Source organism: Aquila chrysaetos, chromosome 24 (assembly GCF_900496995.4).
Source record: "Aquila chrysaetos chrysaetos chromosome 24, bAquChr1.4, whole genome shotgun sequence".
Classification (NCBI taxonomy): Eukaryota; Metazoa; Chordata; class Aves; order Accipitriformes; family Accipitridae; genus Aquila; species Aquila chrysaetos.
In genome coordinates this window covers 13,712,224-13,729,319 of record NC_044027.1, presented here as the reverse complement: position 1 = coordinate 13,729,319, position 17,096 = coordinate 13,712,224, and the positions used below count along the sequence as shown (strand labels likewise).

The 17,096-nt window shown below is 57.1% G+C and overlaps 1 protein-coding gene and 1 non-coding gene across 2 annotated transcripts; one reads left to right on the top strand and one right to left on the bottom strand.

Annotated features, from left to right (window-relative positions):
• Positions 1–747: 747 nt before the first annotated feature.
• On the bottom strand, positions 748–837 carry TRNAR-UCU. The gene is given in 2 exon segments: positions 748–783; positions 801–837. It is a non-coding gene; the product is annotated as a tRNA-Arg (tRNA).
• A 123-nt stretch (positions 838–960) lies between these two features.
• On the top strand, positions 961–11,283 carry SLC27A4 (solute carrier family 27 member 4). Its single transcript, XM_030000805.2, has 13 exons — positions 961–1,098; positions 3,829–3,995; positions 4,668–5,062; positions 5,721–5,879; positions 6,251–6,320; positions 6,430–6,521; positions 7,035–7,144; positions 7,556–7,765; positions 8,013–8,139; positions 8,321–8,458; positions 8,618–8,782; positions 9,203–9,349; positions 9,601–11,283. Exons 2-13 carry the CDS (start codon positions 3,835–3,837, stop codon positions 9,756–9,758), a joined length of 1,932 nt encoding a protein of 643 aa, XP_029856665.1. The 5' UTR covers positions 961–1,098; positions 3,829–3,834; the 3' UTR covers positions 9,759–11,283.
• The last annotated feature ends 5,813 nt before the right edge of the window (positions 11,284–17,096 follow it).

Below are 17,096 nucleotides of genomic sequence, written 5' to 3'. Positions count from 1 at the left end.
GAAGATTTGCTGTTTCCAGAAGCTGTGAGCAGCAGTCAAGGAAACATGGGAAATGATGGTGGTGAGAGAGGGTTTCGCTGCACTTTGGGTTATTTAGCACGGCTGAGCAGTGCTCGGGCTGCTGGCGGCTGTTGTGCCGCCTTCACGCAGCCTCGTGTTGCTTGATGGGCTGGTGCCAGTGCTACAGAAATGGCCCATAATGTAATTTTAAACTCTATCTGCTCAGCTGGATCACTTAACGGCCACCGCGGCTCCTGTTCCTCACAGCTGTCACTTGTCAAGTCTGTGCAAAGGAAGGCAGCGGTGGGGAGCTGGGGTGATTTTGGCAGGCACAAGCCATGTGAAAATGCTTTTTTTGGGGGGGGGGATGTATTTGCTGTGGACAAGTGGCAGCTCCACCACCGCCACCAGCAGCGGTCCGTGCCTGTGCTGCTGGGGCTGTTTTGGGGACGCGATAACAGTAACTACTGAAGGAGGTGACGCTGCTGCAGAACCGCGCACGGACCCGCTGGGATCGATGCATATTTATTAATCTCCGGGAAGGCCGTGTCCCGGAGCTCCTCTCCCTGCCTGGGTCTGACCCCTCATCCCTAGTACCCGGGCCACCCCTTGCCCCGCTCCGAAAACGGGGCTCCCCGCAGACTACCAAGGGCAGGCGGGCTCCTGCGCGGCGGCAGCGGCGGCTCCCCCGGCCCGTTGACGGTCGCGGAACCCCGAGAACGATCGCCGCGCCCCGTCGGCAAAATGCGACTCTGGTGGGACTCGAACCCACAACCTTTGAATGACTCCCGTCACCACGCTAGAAGTCCAATGCGCTATCCATTGCGCCACAGAGCCCTCGCTCTCCCGCGCCGCCCTCACCGCCTCTTCCCGCCGCGCCGCCCCGCGCCCCGCCCCGCCCCGCGCCCCGCCGTTGCCCGGGACCGCACCCGCCGCCGCGGGGCCGGACCGGTGGCGCCGGGCGGGACTACAACTCCCGGCGGGCCGCGCTGCGCGCCCCGCCCCGCTCCGTGCCGCAGCGGCGGGCGGGCCCCGCTCCCGCTCCCGGCCCTGCTCCCGGTGCAGGTGGCCGGGCCGCAGCGGACGCCCCGGAGCCCGGTAAGAGCGCGGCACCGTTTTTCTCTTCCGTGACCTCCCGGCGCCGTTCTGCTCCGCCGCGGCGGTCACGCTGCCTCCCCGCGGGCGGCCGGGCGGGGCCGCCGCGGTCCACGGTCTCCTCATGAATCGCCGCGGCCCTGCGGGGCGGTACAGGGACCCCTCAGCCCCCCGGTCTCCTCATGAGGTACCGGCACCCTTCAGCCGCTCGGTCTCTTCATGAGGCGCTGGGGCCCTGCGGGCGGTACCGGGGCCCCGCAGCCGCCCGGTCTCCTCATGAGGCGCCGCGGCCCTTCCCCTCAGCGGGCTGCGGGGCTCCTCCCGCGGATACCAGCTCGTTCCGGGGCCTGGCCGGGGTTGGGGAAGGAGGGTCCCGGCTGCAGCCCCGGTGAGAGGCCCTCATGGGCCTCCCGGTCCCTCTAACCCCGTCAGAGAGAACTGGGGCTGAGCTGCTCACCCTCCCTGCTGGGGGTGAGCGCACCGGCCCCGGGGAAGGACGGGGAGGGTAAAATGGGGGGACCCTGCTTCATCCTCCCCATCCTTCCCCGGGGCCGGTGGGCTCATCCTCTTCACCCTGCCCTGGGGCAAGTGGGGGGACAGGTGCCTCCCCAGCTGCTTATGCTGGAGAGATGCCTTTGGGGATCTCTCAGCCCCTGAAGCTTGACCATTAGCGCAGGGACTTCTTGGAGCCCCGTTGCCTGCCTGTTGTCCCCCCTGTGACCTGCTCCCCAGGCTCTCCTTGGCTCTCTGTGCCTCCGGGTGATGGATCCCTGCGGTTTGCCTTCATGCCCGCTGGCTGTGGAGCTACAGGCAGGTCTTAATTTTCTCTGTGCTGATGCAGCTAGACAAGACCTGAATCCTTAACGGCAGGGCTGGAGGTCTCTGGCAGTAATGCACTGGTTATCTCTCAGTTATGCACCAGTTCTCTCTCAGCGGGAGGCACGGAGGCACCGGGCATGCCGGTATGAGGCAGAGAGGCAGAGATGCAGTGTGAGGCAGAGATGCGAGCAGAGGATAATGAGGGCCTGTCTGGGCCCGTCTTGCCTTCAAGTGGGAGATTAAGCACCTTGCTGCCCACACAGAGTGTGGCTCCCCCACCGCTGGCTCTCCATGTCTGTCTGTTTGGTGTGAGTGTGTAACGAAGGGCCCGGGTCTCGGCCAAGACATAGTAGTTTGATGGTGGTCTAAGAGTTTCCCTGTTTAGCTGCAGAGAGAGGCTTCTAGGCAAAAATGCAGTGAGTCCTGCCCTGCTAAAAGGCTGGTGGACTGTGTTGTGGGACCTCAGGCCTGGGAGGTGTTTGGTGGAGAGAGCTCAGAGGCTGCTGGCATGAGGAAGGTTCTCTGGGCAGGGACTGCAAACTGGAGGATGTCTCCAGGCCTCCACCCAGGAGCGGCACCTTGCACTCTGGTGCATCCCTGTCTGCTGCTGATAGCACAGCTCAGAGGTGAGACAGCCTGCATGACATGCCAGGGCACGGTGACCACGTGGCACTGCCTTGGCTCCCACCCTGCCAGTATCTCTTACCAAATCCACAGAGGCTCCCTGGACCTGGGGGAACTGCACAGAGCAGAGGGAAAGCCACAAGTGTGGCTCCTGGCCCCGCCGGTTGTGGCAGAGCCCACTCAGGGCTGCCAGCTTCAGAGCAGTGAATCCACCTTCAAGAGGGAAAAGGAAGTTATGTGAGTGTTTCCTTCCTGTTCGGCCTGCATCCATGCCGGGAAGGACCAGTTTTATCTAGGAGCCCTCGAGCTGTGAGGGTCACATTGCTGTCACTTTCTTCTGCCCAGTGCTGTCACCTGAAAAGAGCCTGTGCTCGATCGCAGTCTCCTGTCAGTCTCAGAGCCACATCTGGGGTGTGTTTGGGATGGGGACAGAGGTGCTTTTTGGGGGATACCAGAGACTGAGTCACTGTCCACAGGTCATGGGGTGGGGGGTCTGGGTGCTCCTGGCAGCAGCAACAGCCCTTGTACTGCCCACTCCAGCCTGGCCAGGGCACGCCTGCGCCTGCCTCGTCCCCGACCCGCTCTGGCAGTGTCTCCTGCAGAGCCAGGCCAGGAAACTGCCCACCAACGCGAGGGTTTGCAAACATGAGCAGAGCTCAAAGGACTGAGTTTCCTGTCCCTGTTCCTGTCTGAGCTGTGTCAGGGAGTGTGTGAAGCTGTGCTCTCCCACCAGCCGTGCTGGCTGTCCTGAAGCCAGGCGTGCAGGAGAGCTGATGCTGCGGGCCTGGGAGACCTGGGTTATGGGGACAGAGGGATCCCTGGAGTAGGGAAGAATTTGGAGCTGGGCTTTGCCAGGCTGGGAGTGAGGGGTTGAGCCAGCCCTGCCTAGCAACACCCTCGTGCCTGCCAAACATCTGTATGGGGTCTCCTGCCATGACTCCGCTCCCACATCCATGAAGTGACTTAATCCTGCATCTTGCGCTGCTGTGGCATGGCCGTGCCCCTGGCTGGTGTGCAGGATGTGGCTCCCCAGGTGGGAATGGCTGGGCTCTCAGCTGGCACTATGCAGTGCCATACTGGTGGCTTAATTGGAGGCCATCTCAAAGGTCTGGTAAAGTTACATCTGTGGGAGCTCTGGGCTGCTAGGTTACAGCCTCGCTGCCAGGAGGAGTGATGACTCAGGGACCTCATCCAGGAAGTTGGGGGCTGCTAACGCAACCCCTGCCCATGGGTTCATTATCACCAAGTCCCATGTGCATGGGTTGATGACCGTGGTTTCTCTCTCCGCAGGCCACGATGCTGCGTCTGGCTGCTTTTGCAGCGCTGCTGCTGTTCTTCAGGGTCAGTCTGGAACTGTCCTGGATCCAGGCCATCCCTGCTCTCTTCATCTTCTACCTGGGATCCGGTGGATGGGACTTCTTCTTCATATTCATCAAGACAATACGAAGGGATGTCACGTAGGTGTCCTGACTGGGATGGCCCAACCATCCACCCTCCCCCTGGCCCACTGCTCTGCTCTGGCATATGTGTGAGCACAGCCCCCAGCTCCTTGCACAGCCCTGGGTTTCTGCTGGCACCTGGCCCAGCTGGAAGGAGATCTCCCTCTGCCGCGCCCAGGCGGCTCCAAACTCTTGGGCAAAGTTTTCACAGGAAAGATAGATTTCAGCTGAGCTCTGAAGTCTAGTGACTGTCCTTGTACTTCACACTGTCCCTAAAGCTGCTGGCGTGGCACCAGGTGCCTGTGCAGGGTCACTTCTGAGTTGGTACCAGGCTGTGCCAGCTCCTGGTAAGGATTTGTGGGGAGGGAGCGGTGGCACCTCTTGGAGAGCTCCTGAGGCTCAAAAATGCCCCTTTTGATCGGGGACATTCCTGTCTGCAGCCTTCTAAAACACATCTCTCCCTGGCCTCCATCAGTTCCTCACTATAAGCATCTTTGCAGATGAGCTCTGCCTATGTCCACACAGCTCAGGGGAGCACCCAGAGCTGCTGCTGACCTAGAGTAGGGCCTGGAGCAGTGCTGGGCTATTGCAGCTCCTAGGAAGGTCCTTGTGCTGTGCTGGCTTTGCTGGAGGAAGTGCTTTTGCAGGGGTCACTGAGTAGCTGCCCTCTTGCTCCCCTTCCTTTGGCAGCACGGGGCTGGTCCTGTTGCGGGTGAAATGGCAGGTATGGAGGCATGTGAGGGAGAAGAATACAATCGCCAAGATCTTCCAGAAGACCATGAAAAAGTACCCAGAGAAGACAGCGCTGATCTTCCAAGGCACGGGCGAGAGCTGGACCTTCCGGCAGCTGGATGAGTACTCCAACCGGGTGGCCAATTTTTTCCACGGCCAAGGCTTCCGCTCTGGTGATGTGGTGGCTCTTTTCATGGAGTCACGCAATCAGTACGTGGGGCTGTGGCTTGGCTTGGCCAAGATTGGGGTGGAGACCGCCCTCGTGAATTCCCACCTGCGCATGGAGGCCTTGCTGCACTGCATCACAATCTCCAACTCCAAGGCTGTGGTTTTTGGTGTGGAGATGATGGAAGGTGAGGGGTAGGCAGACGCGTCAGGGGTGCTCTGAACTCGGGGAGGGGCATGTCAATGGATTTAGTGCTACTTTCCTGCCCACCACAGAGCAGGGATCTGGAAAAGAGGGGACATTTGGAATGGGATCTGTTTTTTTTCTTGTTGGTCCCTTTGGCCACTGGGCAGGATCTGGCACTGGACAGGATCTGGAGTTCAGTGCTGTCTGGCTCCCAGGCAGGCCAGCCTGGGTGTCCTTGTGCCTCTTGGATCCATACCCTGCATGGAGCACTGGGCTGGGCCAGGCCTCCCCTTGCTCTCCATGGCTGTTAGCCACATCCCTGCAGCACCTCGGCTCCAGCTCCTCATGTGTTTCAGCCCACGCCTCTGAGATTGACGGTGTCAACAGACCTCTTGGCACCAACGAGGTTTTGGCTGGGGAGAGGTGGAGAACAGGATCTTCTGGTCCCTGAAGGGGCCTGGGCTGTGGCCCCAGCATCTGTTAATCATGGGAATGACATCCACATGGGATGGTTGTCAGCCCTTTGGGGACTCTGCCGAGCACAGCGAGTGTACTGTTACCTGGGGCAGTGTCTCCCTGAGACTGTCTGGGAGGGCAAGGGGTCTCTGTGCTGTATCCACCCTGCGGTCTTTCTCCATCTCCCCTCTTTACTTTCTCAGCAATTCAGGAAGTGCAGCCCTCCCTGCAGAAATCTATCCATCTCTTCTGGTCCGGGGAAGGAAGCCCCGAGTCCACGCTTCCTGGTGCGAAACACCTGGACCCCCTCCTACAGATGGCCCAGCAGCACCAGCCACCCCCACCTGATAAGGGCTTTCTTGGTATGTGGTCAGCTCTTGGGGGCCAAACTCATGGTGGTATTTTCATGGATCAGCTGGTTACAACACCGGCAAGAACATCTGCTCGGGAGGCCGGTGGTGGACGTCTGCAGCAGGGCCTGGGGTGTTTGGGATGGGTATGACTCTGGTGTCTGAAGGCCAGCCCTGTGTGGAGCAGTATCCTGTCGTGCCCTCCATGTGCCCAACAGACCTGATCTGCCCAGTGTGAACCCAGCATGTTCTTGGTGCTGTCACATAACAAAGTTTTGGCTCAGCTGGCACGAGCAGAGTTTATAAATTTGACTTGTCCCCCTCTCCCGATTCAGCCAGCTCCTAGATTGGGTATGTGACCTTGTCTCCTCATTGCTCTCCAGATAAACTCTTCTACATCTACACCTCTGGCACGACGGGGCTGCCCAAGGCTGCCATTGTGGTGAACTGCCGGTAAGGCCATGGGCAGGGGCTTGGGGCAGGACAGGGCTGAGCTCTGCCCTGTCCTAGCACAGTGCCTCTGGCTCTGCTGCTGACATGCCTCTTGACCCTCCTGCTCCAGGTACTTCCGCATGTGCAGCTTAGTTTTTTACGGTTTTCGCATGAGACCTGACGATGTGGTGTACGACTGCCTCCCGCTCTACCACGCTGCAGGTAATGTGTGCCATATGGAGCCCTGCATGCCGGGACTGTCTCTTCCCCTCCTGAGCCCAGGGCTCAGGCTGGTGTAGCAATGATATCCATGTCGAGGAGGAGCTGACTGCCGCTGGCAGTGTCTGACCGAGGCTTTCTGCTTTTTCCCTGGGAGCCAAGAATTGATCTGGCTGACCTTTGGAGCGGGAAGTCAGGGTGTTATCCCATCTCCTAGCCTGGCTTTGGAATAGCTGCTCCTTATTGCTGCTCCCCATGGAAAGTCAGGGGGAAGGGGAAGTGGTACCCGTCTGGCTGGCTGAGATGTGCTGGGATGTCTAGGTGCAAAGTGCTGCCCCAGATCTCGCTGCCATGCATCTCCTCCTTGGTGCCTGTGGTCCTGGGGCCTTTGGCTAGGTGAACATCCATCTGTTGTGAGCCAGCACGTGGTGTCCACCTTGCCCTGCCAGACCTCCCCAAGCTGGCTGGGCTGGAGGTGTCTGGGGACTGAGGGCTCCCCTGGCTGCCTCTCCGCAGGGAACATCGTCGGGGTTGGGCAGTGCCTGCTGCAGGGCATGACAGTTGTCATCCGCAAGAAGTTCTCGGCCTCACACTTTTGGGAGGACTGCGTGAAATACAACTGCACGGTGAGGCTGTGAGGCAAGGGGCCAGCTGGGAGTGGGGAGTGGAGCCTGGGGATCCGTGCTGTGCTGGGGAAAGCCCAGCTGCTAAAAGAGGGGGAGGCCTGGACTGGTTCTGCCTGTCCATCCCAAACCACCTTCCAAGGTGGTGGGGCTTTGTCCTTCCCACTTGGGGTGGTAATTCCATGTGTTCCAGCATTAGCCAGGAGGTCTTGGATAGGTTTCACAGCCTGGAGGGGAGGGTTAACGAGGGAATGGCAGGCACTGGGTGAGCTAGCAGGACTCCTGGGTTTTACTGCGGCCTCTTTAGGGGACTTTGGGCATGTTGTGCCGTTTCTACCTGTCCTGAAGAAAGTCCAGACAACCCGGGGCCTGGCAGAGGGGTCCTAGTGAGTCTTTCCTCTCCATCCCTCCCAGATTGTACAATACATTGGTGAGATCTGCCGCTACCTGCTGAACCAGCCGTACCAGGAGGTGGAGCGGCAGCACCGGGTGCGCATGGCGCTGGGCAACGGGCTGCGTGCCTCCATCTGGCGGGAGTTCATGGCCCGCTTCGGCATCGCCCAGGTGGCTGAGTTCTACGGGGCCACTGAATGCAACTGCAGCCTGGGAAACTTTGATAACAATGTAAGGCCCCACCATCCTCCCCGTGTCCCAGAGGGTGCCTGCTGGCCTGGGCAGGGTTGGAAACCCAGATGGGCTGTTTGCTCCTGGTTTCTTGCTTCAAGAGGCTTGGCGTGGGTTGCCGTCCACCTGGAGGGGTTTTGGTTGTTGTGCGGTGCCAGCTCTGTGGTATCCTCAATGGTCGTGAGCAGTGGGCTCAGGGCAGGAGAGAGCTACTGCTACCCACAGCTCTGAGCTCTTCCTGTTCTAGGTTGGGTCATGTGGCTTCAACAGCAGGATCCTACCAGGTGTGTACCCCATCGGCTTGGTGAAGGTGGATGAAGACACCATGGAGCTGATCCGGGGGCCAGATGGTGTCTGTATCTGCTGCAAACCAGGTGAGGGCAACCACAGGGATAAGGCTCCTTAGCCCTGTGTTGAGTCTTTTCTGATACCTCAAGATAATTTACCTAGGTTTGAGTCTCTGCTCAGTTAAACCCTGCCAACCCCATTAGACAGCCTTTTTGCTTGGGTGCAGGTGGTTGCTGCCTCCCTTCATCCCCTCTTTTCTCCCTGCAGGGGAGCCAGGGCAACTGGTGGGCCGCATTGTCAAGAGCAACCCCATGCAGCACTTTGACGGCTACCTGAATCAGTCAGCCACCAACAAGAAAATCGCCAGGGATGTGTTTACAAAAGGGGACGCTGCCTATCTCACAGGTGAGACAAGCAGGACCCTTCCATCCACTGAGAGCAGAGAAGGGTACCTGGGTGGGTGTGGAGGCTGTCCCAGGCTAGTGGCACTGCCCTGAGATGTTCTAGGGCAGCTCCTAGCCCCTCTGACACCTAATTTTTTGCCTATTCCTCCCTTTCCTGTAGGGGATGTTCTGGTGATGGACAAATATGGCTACATGTACTTCCGGGACCGCACTGGGGACACATTCCGCTGGAAGGGGGAGAACGTCTCTACCACAGAGGTGGAAGGGACACTGAGCCGCATCCTCAACCTGGCGGACGTGGTGGTTTATGGTGTGGAAATCCCAGGTAGCTGAGAGGGAAGAGGACGATCAAGGGAGGCAGGCAGGCCTTTTGGAAGAGGCTGGACCAAGGCTCCCCATGGGCGAGCTGGGAAGAGGCCACTGGAGATGTGCCTAGCAGGAACCAGAGGGTTCCCTCCCTTTCTCAAGCTTTGGTCTGATTCTGGCTGGTTTGGAAGGACCCTGTGTCCTTTGTGGACAGGCTGCAAGTGCATCTGCATCCTCTGGGAGGAGGTGACCGTGACCGCAGGGTGTCGCTGGCAGCCTTAGCCGCAGGGTGGTGACACAGCCAGTGACACAGCTGGACGTGCCAGCACTTCAGTACAAAGCAGGGTCTGTGCCAGAGGCCTTGCTGGTGTGGGGCAGAGGGAGATGATGCTACAGGGACAGTGTGTCTGAGTGTTCTCCCTTCTTCTCTGCCTCTTAGGGATTGAAGGGAAGGCAGGAATGGCAGCCATCGCTGACCCGGAGAACTCCTGTGACCTAGAAGGCTTTGCCAGCGAGCTGAAAAAGGCCTTGCCGCTGTACGCACGTCCTGTCTTCCTGCGGTTCCTGCACGAAGTCTCCAAAACAAGTGAGCCGTGGCATGCGCACTCACTCCGGACTCGGAGCTGGGGGGAGCCTGAGGGGGGAAACGTGGTTATGGAGACCACTCTGTGGTAGGGTCAGGATGGAGCTCCTCTGCCCCACAGAGCCCCTAGCGAGTTCCTCTGGTGGTTTGGAGGTGTAGGGGTGCAAGGCTGGGTCTGGGGCAGCACAGGTGCAGTGGGGATGGGAGTGTGTGCAGTCAGTGACCGCTCATTCCTTGTTCTCTCCCTGCTCTAGGCACTTACAAGTTCCAGAAGATGGAGCTGCGGAAACAGGGTTTCGACCCCGCGCTGGTGAAGGATAGGTTGTACTTCCTGGACTCCAGGCAAGGCCGTTACCTGCCACTGGACCAGGCAGTGTTTGACAGGATCCAATCGGGACAGCAGAAGCTGTAACCGGTGGGGTTCAAGCAAGGCATCTCCCCAGATCCTGTTGGGGAGAGGGGGGCAAGGCAGGCACTGGGGAAGGAAAGGTTCAAGGAGTGATATAAAGGCACACTAGAGATTTTATTTGATGAGTTTTACGGATAATGGTTTGGGGGGAACACAGGGGGGACTGAGGGGAGGGGGATGGTTACATACCAAAGCATAGACTCATTATGGCTTTATTTTCTACTTGGTACAGCGGTGGTGGTCCTGTGCCATGGGAGGGGCAGGGCCCTGGCCAGTTGAGGAGGGGTGGGGTGCCCCTGCCATTCCACTTTGCTTTTCCTGTATTTCCCTCCCTTTTCCTGCCTGCAGCAACCCTTCCTTGTGAAGGCCATGAAGGGACCAGTGCTGGGCTCTTTCCCCACTCCTCCAAGCAGCCAGCTCCTCCTTGGCACAGGGGCCCCGCTGGCAGAGGGAAGCTGGGTGCCAGGTGCAACCCATGCCCCCTGCGTGGCCCCACTGGTGTTTCTGCTGTGAATCAGGGGAGCAGGGTAGTGCCAGGCTCAGGAGAGGGACAGGGATGTGTTTCTGCCTTGCTCTCTCCTGGGGATGACATTTCTATTTGTCACAATCACACGCACATTATATTATATTATATATATATATTATACACGCTGACTTTTTTTTTTTTCCCAATCTTAATTTATTGTCTGTACTTTTGAATGTGTCCCGGGTTTGTGCAGTAGGTGGAGGGATAGCCCAGACCTGTCCTCTCCTGGAGAGGCCTTTTCTCTCGCAGGGAGACGGGACGCTCATCTGGGACTGATTCTCCTCTTCCAGTGTGAGTGCAGCTGTGTATGTCCTTGTGGCCTTGCTCCATGGTGAAGGACATGAGCGAACCCCACTATCTTGTGGACACTTCTCTGGGTCTCTTACTTCCACCTTTTGTGGATGCAGCCTTGTTTTGTGCACCTTCCTTGCAGAAAGCAGGTGGGAGAGTGGGCCTGGTTTGCCTTTGCTTAGACGTACTCAGCACCGTGGAGCAGCTCTTGGGGCTTTCCTGCTGTGATGTCTGTGCCCTGAATGCAGGAGGCACCTTGCCTAGGGGAGAGGAAGTCTTCAGGAGGGTGGTCTCTGTGAGAGCCTGACTTCACACGCTCTGCATCCCTTCCCACAAGAGCCCTCCCTGTCTCCACTGCAGGAGACAGGCCCCGAACTGAAATGTCCATGTTAAACACCTGACTTGCGCTATGTGAATTCCCCACGTTGTGTCTGACGTGAAACAGCCTTAGCAGCGATGTCCGATTCCAGTCCTTGGAGACCATGCAGAAACCTCTGTTCCAGAGAAAACTCTTGGTTGGGATTTCTTCTTATTCTTTTTTTTTTTTTTTTTGATGATTTGTTTTCATGCTTTTAGCAGGGTTACTCCTTAAAATGACGTCTGTCTTTTGTGAGGGCAGGGTGTGTCTGCTCTTCTAGCTGTGCTTCCACACCAGCGTACCTGCCTGCCCCAGTCTGTCCTGTCCTCACGATTAAATGCGAGTATGGGCTACGCTGGAGTTTCCTATCTCGTCCTTGTCCAGTCCTGCTGTGTGTGGGGAGGCAAGGGACTGTGCTGGTTTGGGAACTGGGAACTGCCACTCCAGAGCATGACCTCCCTGTGCGGACTTTAGCTCGCCTTGGAGCAGGAGGAAGCAGTCCCCTTGCTGCTGGGTTTGATGCCTGTGTGAAAACAACCTGTTGATGAGACCCTTCCCAGACCCCTCCACCGACTCCCTACTCCCCCTTTCTCCTGGTCTTGTTCTCAGCGTTGCCATCCCAGTTTGTCCTGGCCCAGTTCTTCTGGTTTACCCGGGCATGTCTGGCTCCTCTGCCCCTCTCCTGTTCCCTCTTTTCCTCTTCTGCTGCTTCGTTCCATATTTGGCCGCATTCAACCTCCCAGCTCCTTTCTGCCTTTGCGGATAAGTTTTTTCGTACCCATTCCCCTTCCCTTACTGCCAGAACCATCTTTTAGACCCTCTGCATCCAACCCTGGGGACAGGAGAAACTGGCTCCTTCATGGTACGCAGGTACCAGGGAGAAACGTCTTGCGTGAGCCTGGGTGAAGTGTGTTGCCTGGTGAGACACACCATGGGAAAAGCGCTGGAAATTTGCATCCATTATATACCAGATGCAGCGGCGGGCATGTTCAAATTAATGGCTTCTCCAGCATCTCGTAAGCTAAAAGCTTTAATTTTAGTTTTTCGGTCCCCTGGACACAGTGACCCTGGGGCAGGCCCAGCTTGGAGCCAGGTGAGGATGGGGGGTGGAAGAGCAGCATGGTCCAACACTGCTCCTGGAAGGGTGCAGCTCCTGGGACAGCCTCTGTCCCAAAGCAACCCCCCAGCTCGGTGGAAAACAGGCCTCATTCCCACAGCCGTGCAGTGCCTGTGGGGTTCAGCCTTCGAACGAGGTGGCTTTGCCTGCCGGGGGGCGGTCCCCCGGCCTCGGGGGGCTGGTGCAGGCTGTTGCAGTGATGGCTGCGGGTGCTCCGGTCCCACTTTCGGACGCTGTTCCTCTCGCAGCCGCCGGTGGAGGGCGGGCTGGGCTCGGCAAACGTCTCCCCTCAGGGGGGACCGCTTTAGGGGCTCCCCTGGGGTCTCACGGCCCCCCCAGGGGGGTCAGAGCCCTGGGAAGCGGAGGGAGGGGAGCACAGGGCGCTGGGAGCAGGGAGAAGGTAACCCAGGCAGCGGACAGGTCAGACCCTGTCTGAGGTGGAGAAGATGTTTCGGGTATGGTCCAGCGTGAGGCCAGCGGCAATCCCAGGCGGTGGCATTCCCCTCCGCTCGGGCTCCTGACCGAAGTCTGCGCCTGGCGGAGACTTCGAGGTCACCTCCTTGTGCCAGGCAGGTGGTGGGCAGCGACCCGAATTGCCTGGCCTCACCCAGCCCTCTGCTAAAGGGAACGGGTGAAAACTTGGCCTCCCTGAAGTCAGTCCTGGGGGTCGTTGTCTGGAGATGGATGGTTTGAAGAAGTACAGGAGGATATGGGAGCGTGCTCTCCCTTCCTGGAAGAAATGGCCGTGCTGCCCTGCACACAAAGCCGCTCTGAAGGAAGAGGGGCCGCAGGGCAAGGCTCAGCGCTGTGTTCCTGTCTGAGAGCATGTTAGGTTAAAAAAGCCAAGCAAATCCGGCATTCAGGGCACTGCCTGTTAAACACAGATGCAAATAGCTTTGGAGGCTTATGGAAGTATGGCTGTTATTTATTTGCAAGTAAGCCCATCCAAGTGGAGACCGGCTTGTATTGTTGGGTTTTGGAGATGGATGGGGATTATAGGCACAGCCGAGGCCCGTGCAAGGAGCAGGATTTAGCCCTTGCTGGTGCTGACACAACCGAGGGGCTGGGACCTGACCGGAGCATAGCAGGGAGCTCACCCTGAGCCCCACGTTCCCGGCCAGCTGCAAGTGGGAGGAAGGTTGTAGTTGCAGGGTGCAGGCAAGAGAAGCAGGACAGGCCCCCCCAGAGGTGAGAGCTCCTGTTCCGGGGAGATGGAGATGCTGAACGACTGAGAAACAGCTCAGCAAACCGCACCGGGGGCACTGATACACAGGCCTTCGATAGGGGAGACCTGCAGAGCTCAGCGGTACCGACGCAGCACGGTGCTGTGCCGGAGAGCTGGGGCGTGCACGTACCACACACGCACGCCTCTGTGCCAGATTTCCCAGGGAGAGGGGAGCCCCATGAAGGTGTGTTTGTAGCTGTGAGTTATCCTGTAAGGAGCCGCCCTGCCTGGGGATGCTGATGGCAATGTGGCGTTGGGGGGGGTTAAAACTAGCAGCTCTGGTCCCCACTGGAGATCTGGTGGCTCACATTTGTGCTGTTTGTCCTTACTGAGGAGGGTTGTGTCGCACTTGGCAATGCTTCAAGACTCCCTGCAAAACCCAGCTACACCAATTAGAGTTTTTCTGTTGGCTGTCAGCTTTGGGTTGAAATCCTGGGGCCTTTTTAAAGTCCCAGCTCCTCTGGAAAAATGAAGCCTAGGTACAAGTGTCTCTGAAGCTCTCAGCCCAGGAATACAAGTGCAAGTGCAGTACTGAGCCCAGGATCAATGCTGGGACAAAGCACTTCCAGCAGAGAGGTGTCTGGAAGAAGCAGCCAGTGCTTAATCATGGTCTGATTTTTTTAAATTTCTTTTTATTTGTGCGATTTTAAGGAAGATGCTAATTGAATCCTCTTTCTATGATTAGAGACACCTTGCGAGACTTATCTCACTCCTTTGATCAATACGCTAGTCTGGCTCAACAGCTGTGTATAGATAAAAGTACTATATATAAAGTATGAGGTATTATTCTTTTTTAATTAAAATACTTAAAAGCTGTTTGCGTGAGGTTAAGAAAACATTAAAATCCTTTCCTGGGTTATTATTAGCCTATTAATTCAAGCAAAGCCAAAGAGCTTTACAAACCAAATGTACTTTTCACCATGGAGATGACTGCTTCTCCCAGACCCTGCATCCTGGACAGTGACAATAACATTAAGAAAAAATGATGCTGCAACTTTCTCTCTGATCATAGTCTCTTTCTAGCTCTAGGTCCAGCTCAGCCAGGCCATGCTTGGTGTGCAAAACTGGACCGTGTTTTAGCCTAAATGCAGGTGGCAGCTTTGCAAGCTGCTCAGGACCTTTCTGGGTGAAATTAATTTCTGCTGCTGAGAAAGTCTGTGACAGTCTTTAACACTGCATCTCTCCAGCCTCCTCCTGCCACTCTTGGTGTGCTGGAGTCTTCCCAAACAATGACAGCCGCCTGCTCCTCCACACGCTGGCGAGCTAGCTTTGCCTTTAAGCAGCGAGAGGGAAATATTCTGGACTAAAGAAGGGACTATCCTTTGGTGCGCTCTTTAGAAATGGAAATACGCGATTCCCCTGAGTGGTTCCAGTGTAACCACGAGCAGGGCCAGGGACAGCTTCTCCCCCTCCAGTTTGAAGGGGCTGTGTTGCAGGGGATTCCATCAAAATTATGGTCTGCGGAAAGCGCCTGCGTCTTGTCATGCTGCGTGCAGACGGAAGGGATGGCAGCTTTCCTACTTAAAGCAGAAAGGCTTCACTAGGGAAGAAAATGTCTTCAGGGCCATTTGCTGCTTAGCTCCTGCACAGCACAGGATGGCCAGGCTGTGCGGCAGGGTGAGGCTTGGGGAGCACGGGACACGTCCTGCTCCGCTCTTTTTGAGCCCGGCCCGTTTCAGTGGCAAATCCCGCCTTCCAAAATAACCCAGGATTTGACCCTCTTTTCTCCTGGTTGATTAAAAATCCCACCCATAGGCACAGATGATGCCAGGCCAGGCTCTGGGAGAGCTTTGGGCAGCTGGGGTCATGCAGTACAGGCTGGCAAACCCGGGAATCGCAGGCAATGGCAACTGTCCGAGGCCGGGGCATCCCCCTGCTCGGGAGGGGTGTCGTTGCCCAGATCTCCCCAGATCCCTTGCCAAATGATCCCAGGCTTGTGGCGTGGGATACGATCCCTACTATGATGCATCCCCCTCCTCGGTGTGGCCCTGCCTTCCTCCAGCCCCATCCTCGAGGGTGCTGAGCAGCCATCCCTGGGGACGCCAGCGTCTCGCCAGCCCGAGCAGGAGTCGGGGTCTGATCCTGCCCTGGAGGTGACACCTCCCACGACCCGCACGGGGCCCTGCGCACCCCCAGCGCTGTGCCAACGGGGCCGAGGAAGCGAGGCCGTCGACGGCCTCCCTCCTCGCCTCCGGCCATCCAAGTGGCCTCCGGCTTGGCCGCAGGAAGAGGCTAACAGTGGCGGTCCAGCCACCTCCTCAGCTTTGAGTATCAGTTTCAGCTGTTCTGAAGGTTAAACGCCTGTTTAGAGCTCCCTATTGAAGGTAGAGCCGGGGGTGCAGCATTGTTCGGACGCCCTCCCGCTTTGTCTGGCCGCTTTCAGGGATGCCCTGAATGGGAAGCGGCCCCCCCAGCCCAGCACCCCGGCAGAAGGGCTCCTGGGGGAGAGGCGCTTCCTCCCGCCCTAATGACATTCAGGCCTCCATCGGTTCAGCTCCCGCTTTCTTTCTGCTGCAGTTTAACCCGGGCACAGAGGCCGGGCTCCATCTTACTGATCTCTGCTTGACACCCAATTACCACATGAATGGGAGAGAAAGGCTGCAAAAGGCTTTAACTCCCACTGACCCTCCTTCCCCTCTGCCTGCTTCCCCCTCTCCCCGTCCTACCCCCTCGCTTTTCTCCGGCGGAGGGAGTTCAAAACTGAGACGGGGAAATCAAACAAAGCCCCCGAGTAAGGAAACCCATTGTCGCCGCCTCCGCGATGGCTCCCCTTTCCCCAGCTATTGTTCCCCTTGAAGTTTGACTTGCTGTGTGGAAGGATGCGAGCAGCTGTTTGCGCATTCCCCTGATGTTTTATTGAAAAATAATTGAATCGTCAGTTTGGGGCTCTCTGATAAAATGTTTCCTCGGAGTGCTGGGCCCCACTGTAGTTATAAACTACTTTTCCCTGTAAAACGTGATGGTGACCTAAACCGTTTGCTCCAGAATAAACCCTCGGTGGAGGGATGGAGGCATGTCCCTTCTGCACTCAAGGGGAGAGAAAAAGCGTGCAAACTGCAGGAAAAAAAAAGCCAGGACTGAGACAAAAGAAATTAAACCCTCTTTATTGCCAGGCTCAATTTCCAACCTGTTCTTTTGTTTGGCACAGTTGACTTTGCGGGAGGGGAAAGGTGGGTGCAGCCAGAGCACCCTGGTCGGCTGCCTCTTGCCCTGCATAACCCGGGTGAGCACCACAGCTACCTGGGGACGCCTGGTCCTGCCCAGTGCCGTACCACGGTTGGGACCAAGTAAGGGATCTGCCATGGAAAATTGGGTATAAAAAGAGAAGTTTAGCTTAAGTAAAGCACAGTGACACATCCCTGGGTTTGAACGAGAAGACAGCGTGTTACAGCAAAGTGAACCCGGGGTACACGTTCAAGGCAGGAGCCTTGTTTTTAGCTAGTTTTGCTTTATGTACCTGTTTATCAAATACCATCAATGTTTACAGCACTTTAGAAATAACAATGTCAGCATTACACTTTATCGAGGAGATTATGTGCTTGCTTTCCCCATCCCCAAGCATATGCCAGAGAATTTGTGATGCTCTGATTTCAGCACCCAGCACAGAGATGGGACTTGCTCCTCTCCCAAGCACATGATGTCCATAAAAATGTCCCCCATATCTCACGTGCTCGCTGACTGTATTTCCAGGGCAATTGTTAACAGTAACCAGCTTTGAATGCTTGAATGAGCCAAATTGGTATTTATGATTACTGTTCTCTTTAATTTCTTTTTGCTTTTCTGGGGAAGTACTAACACTAAATCTGTAATATTTTGTTGTATTT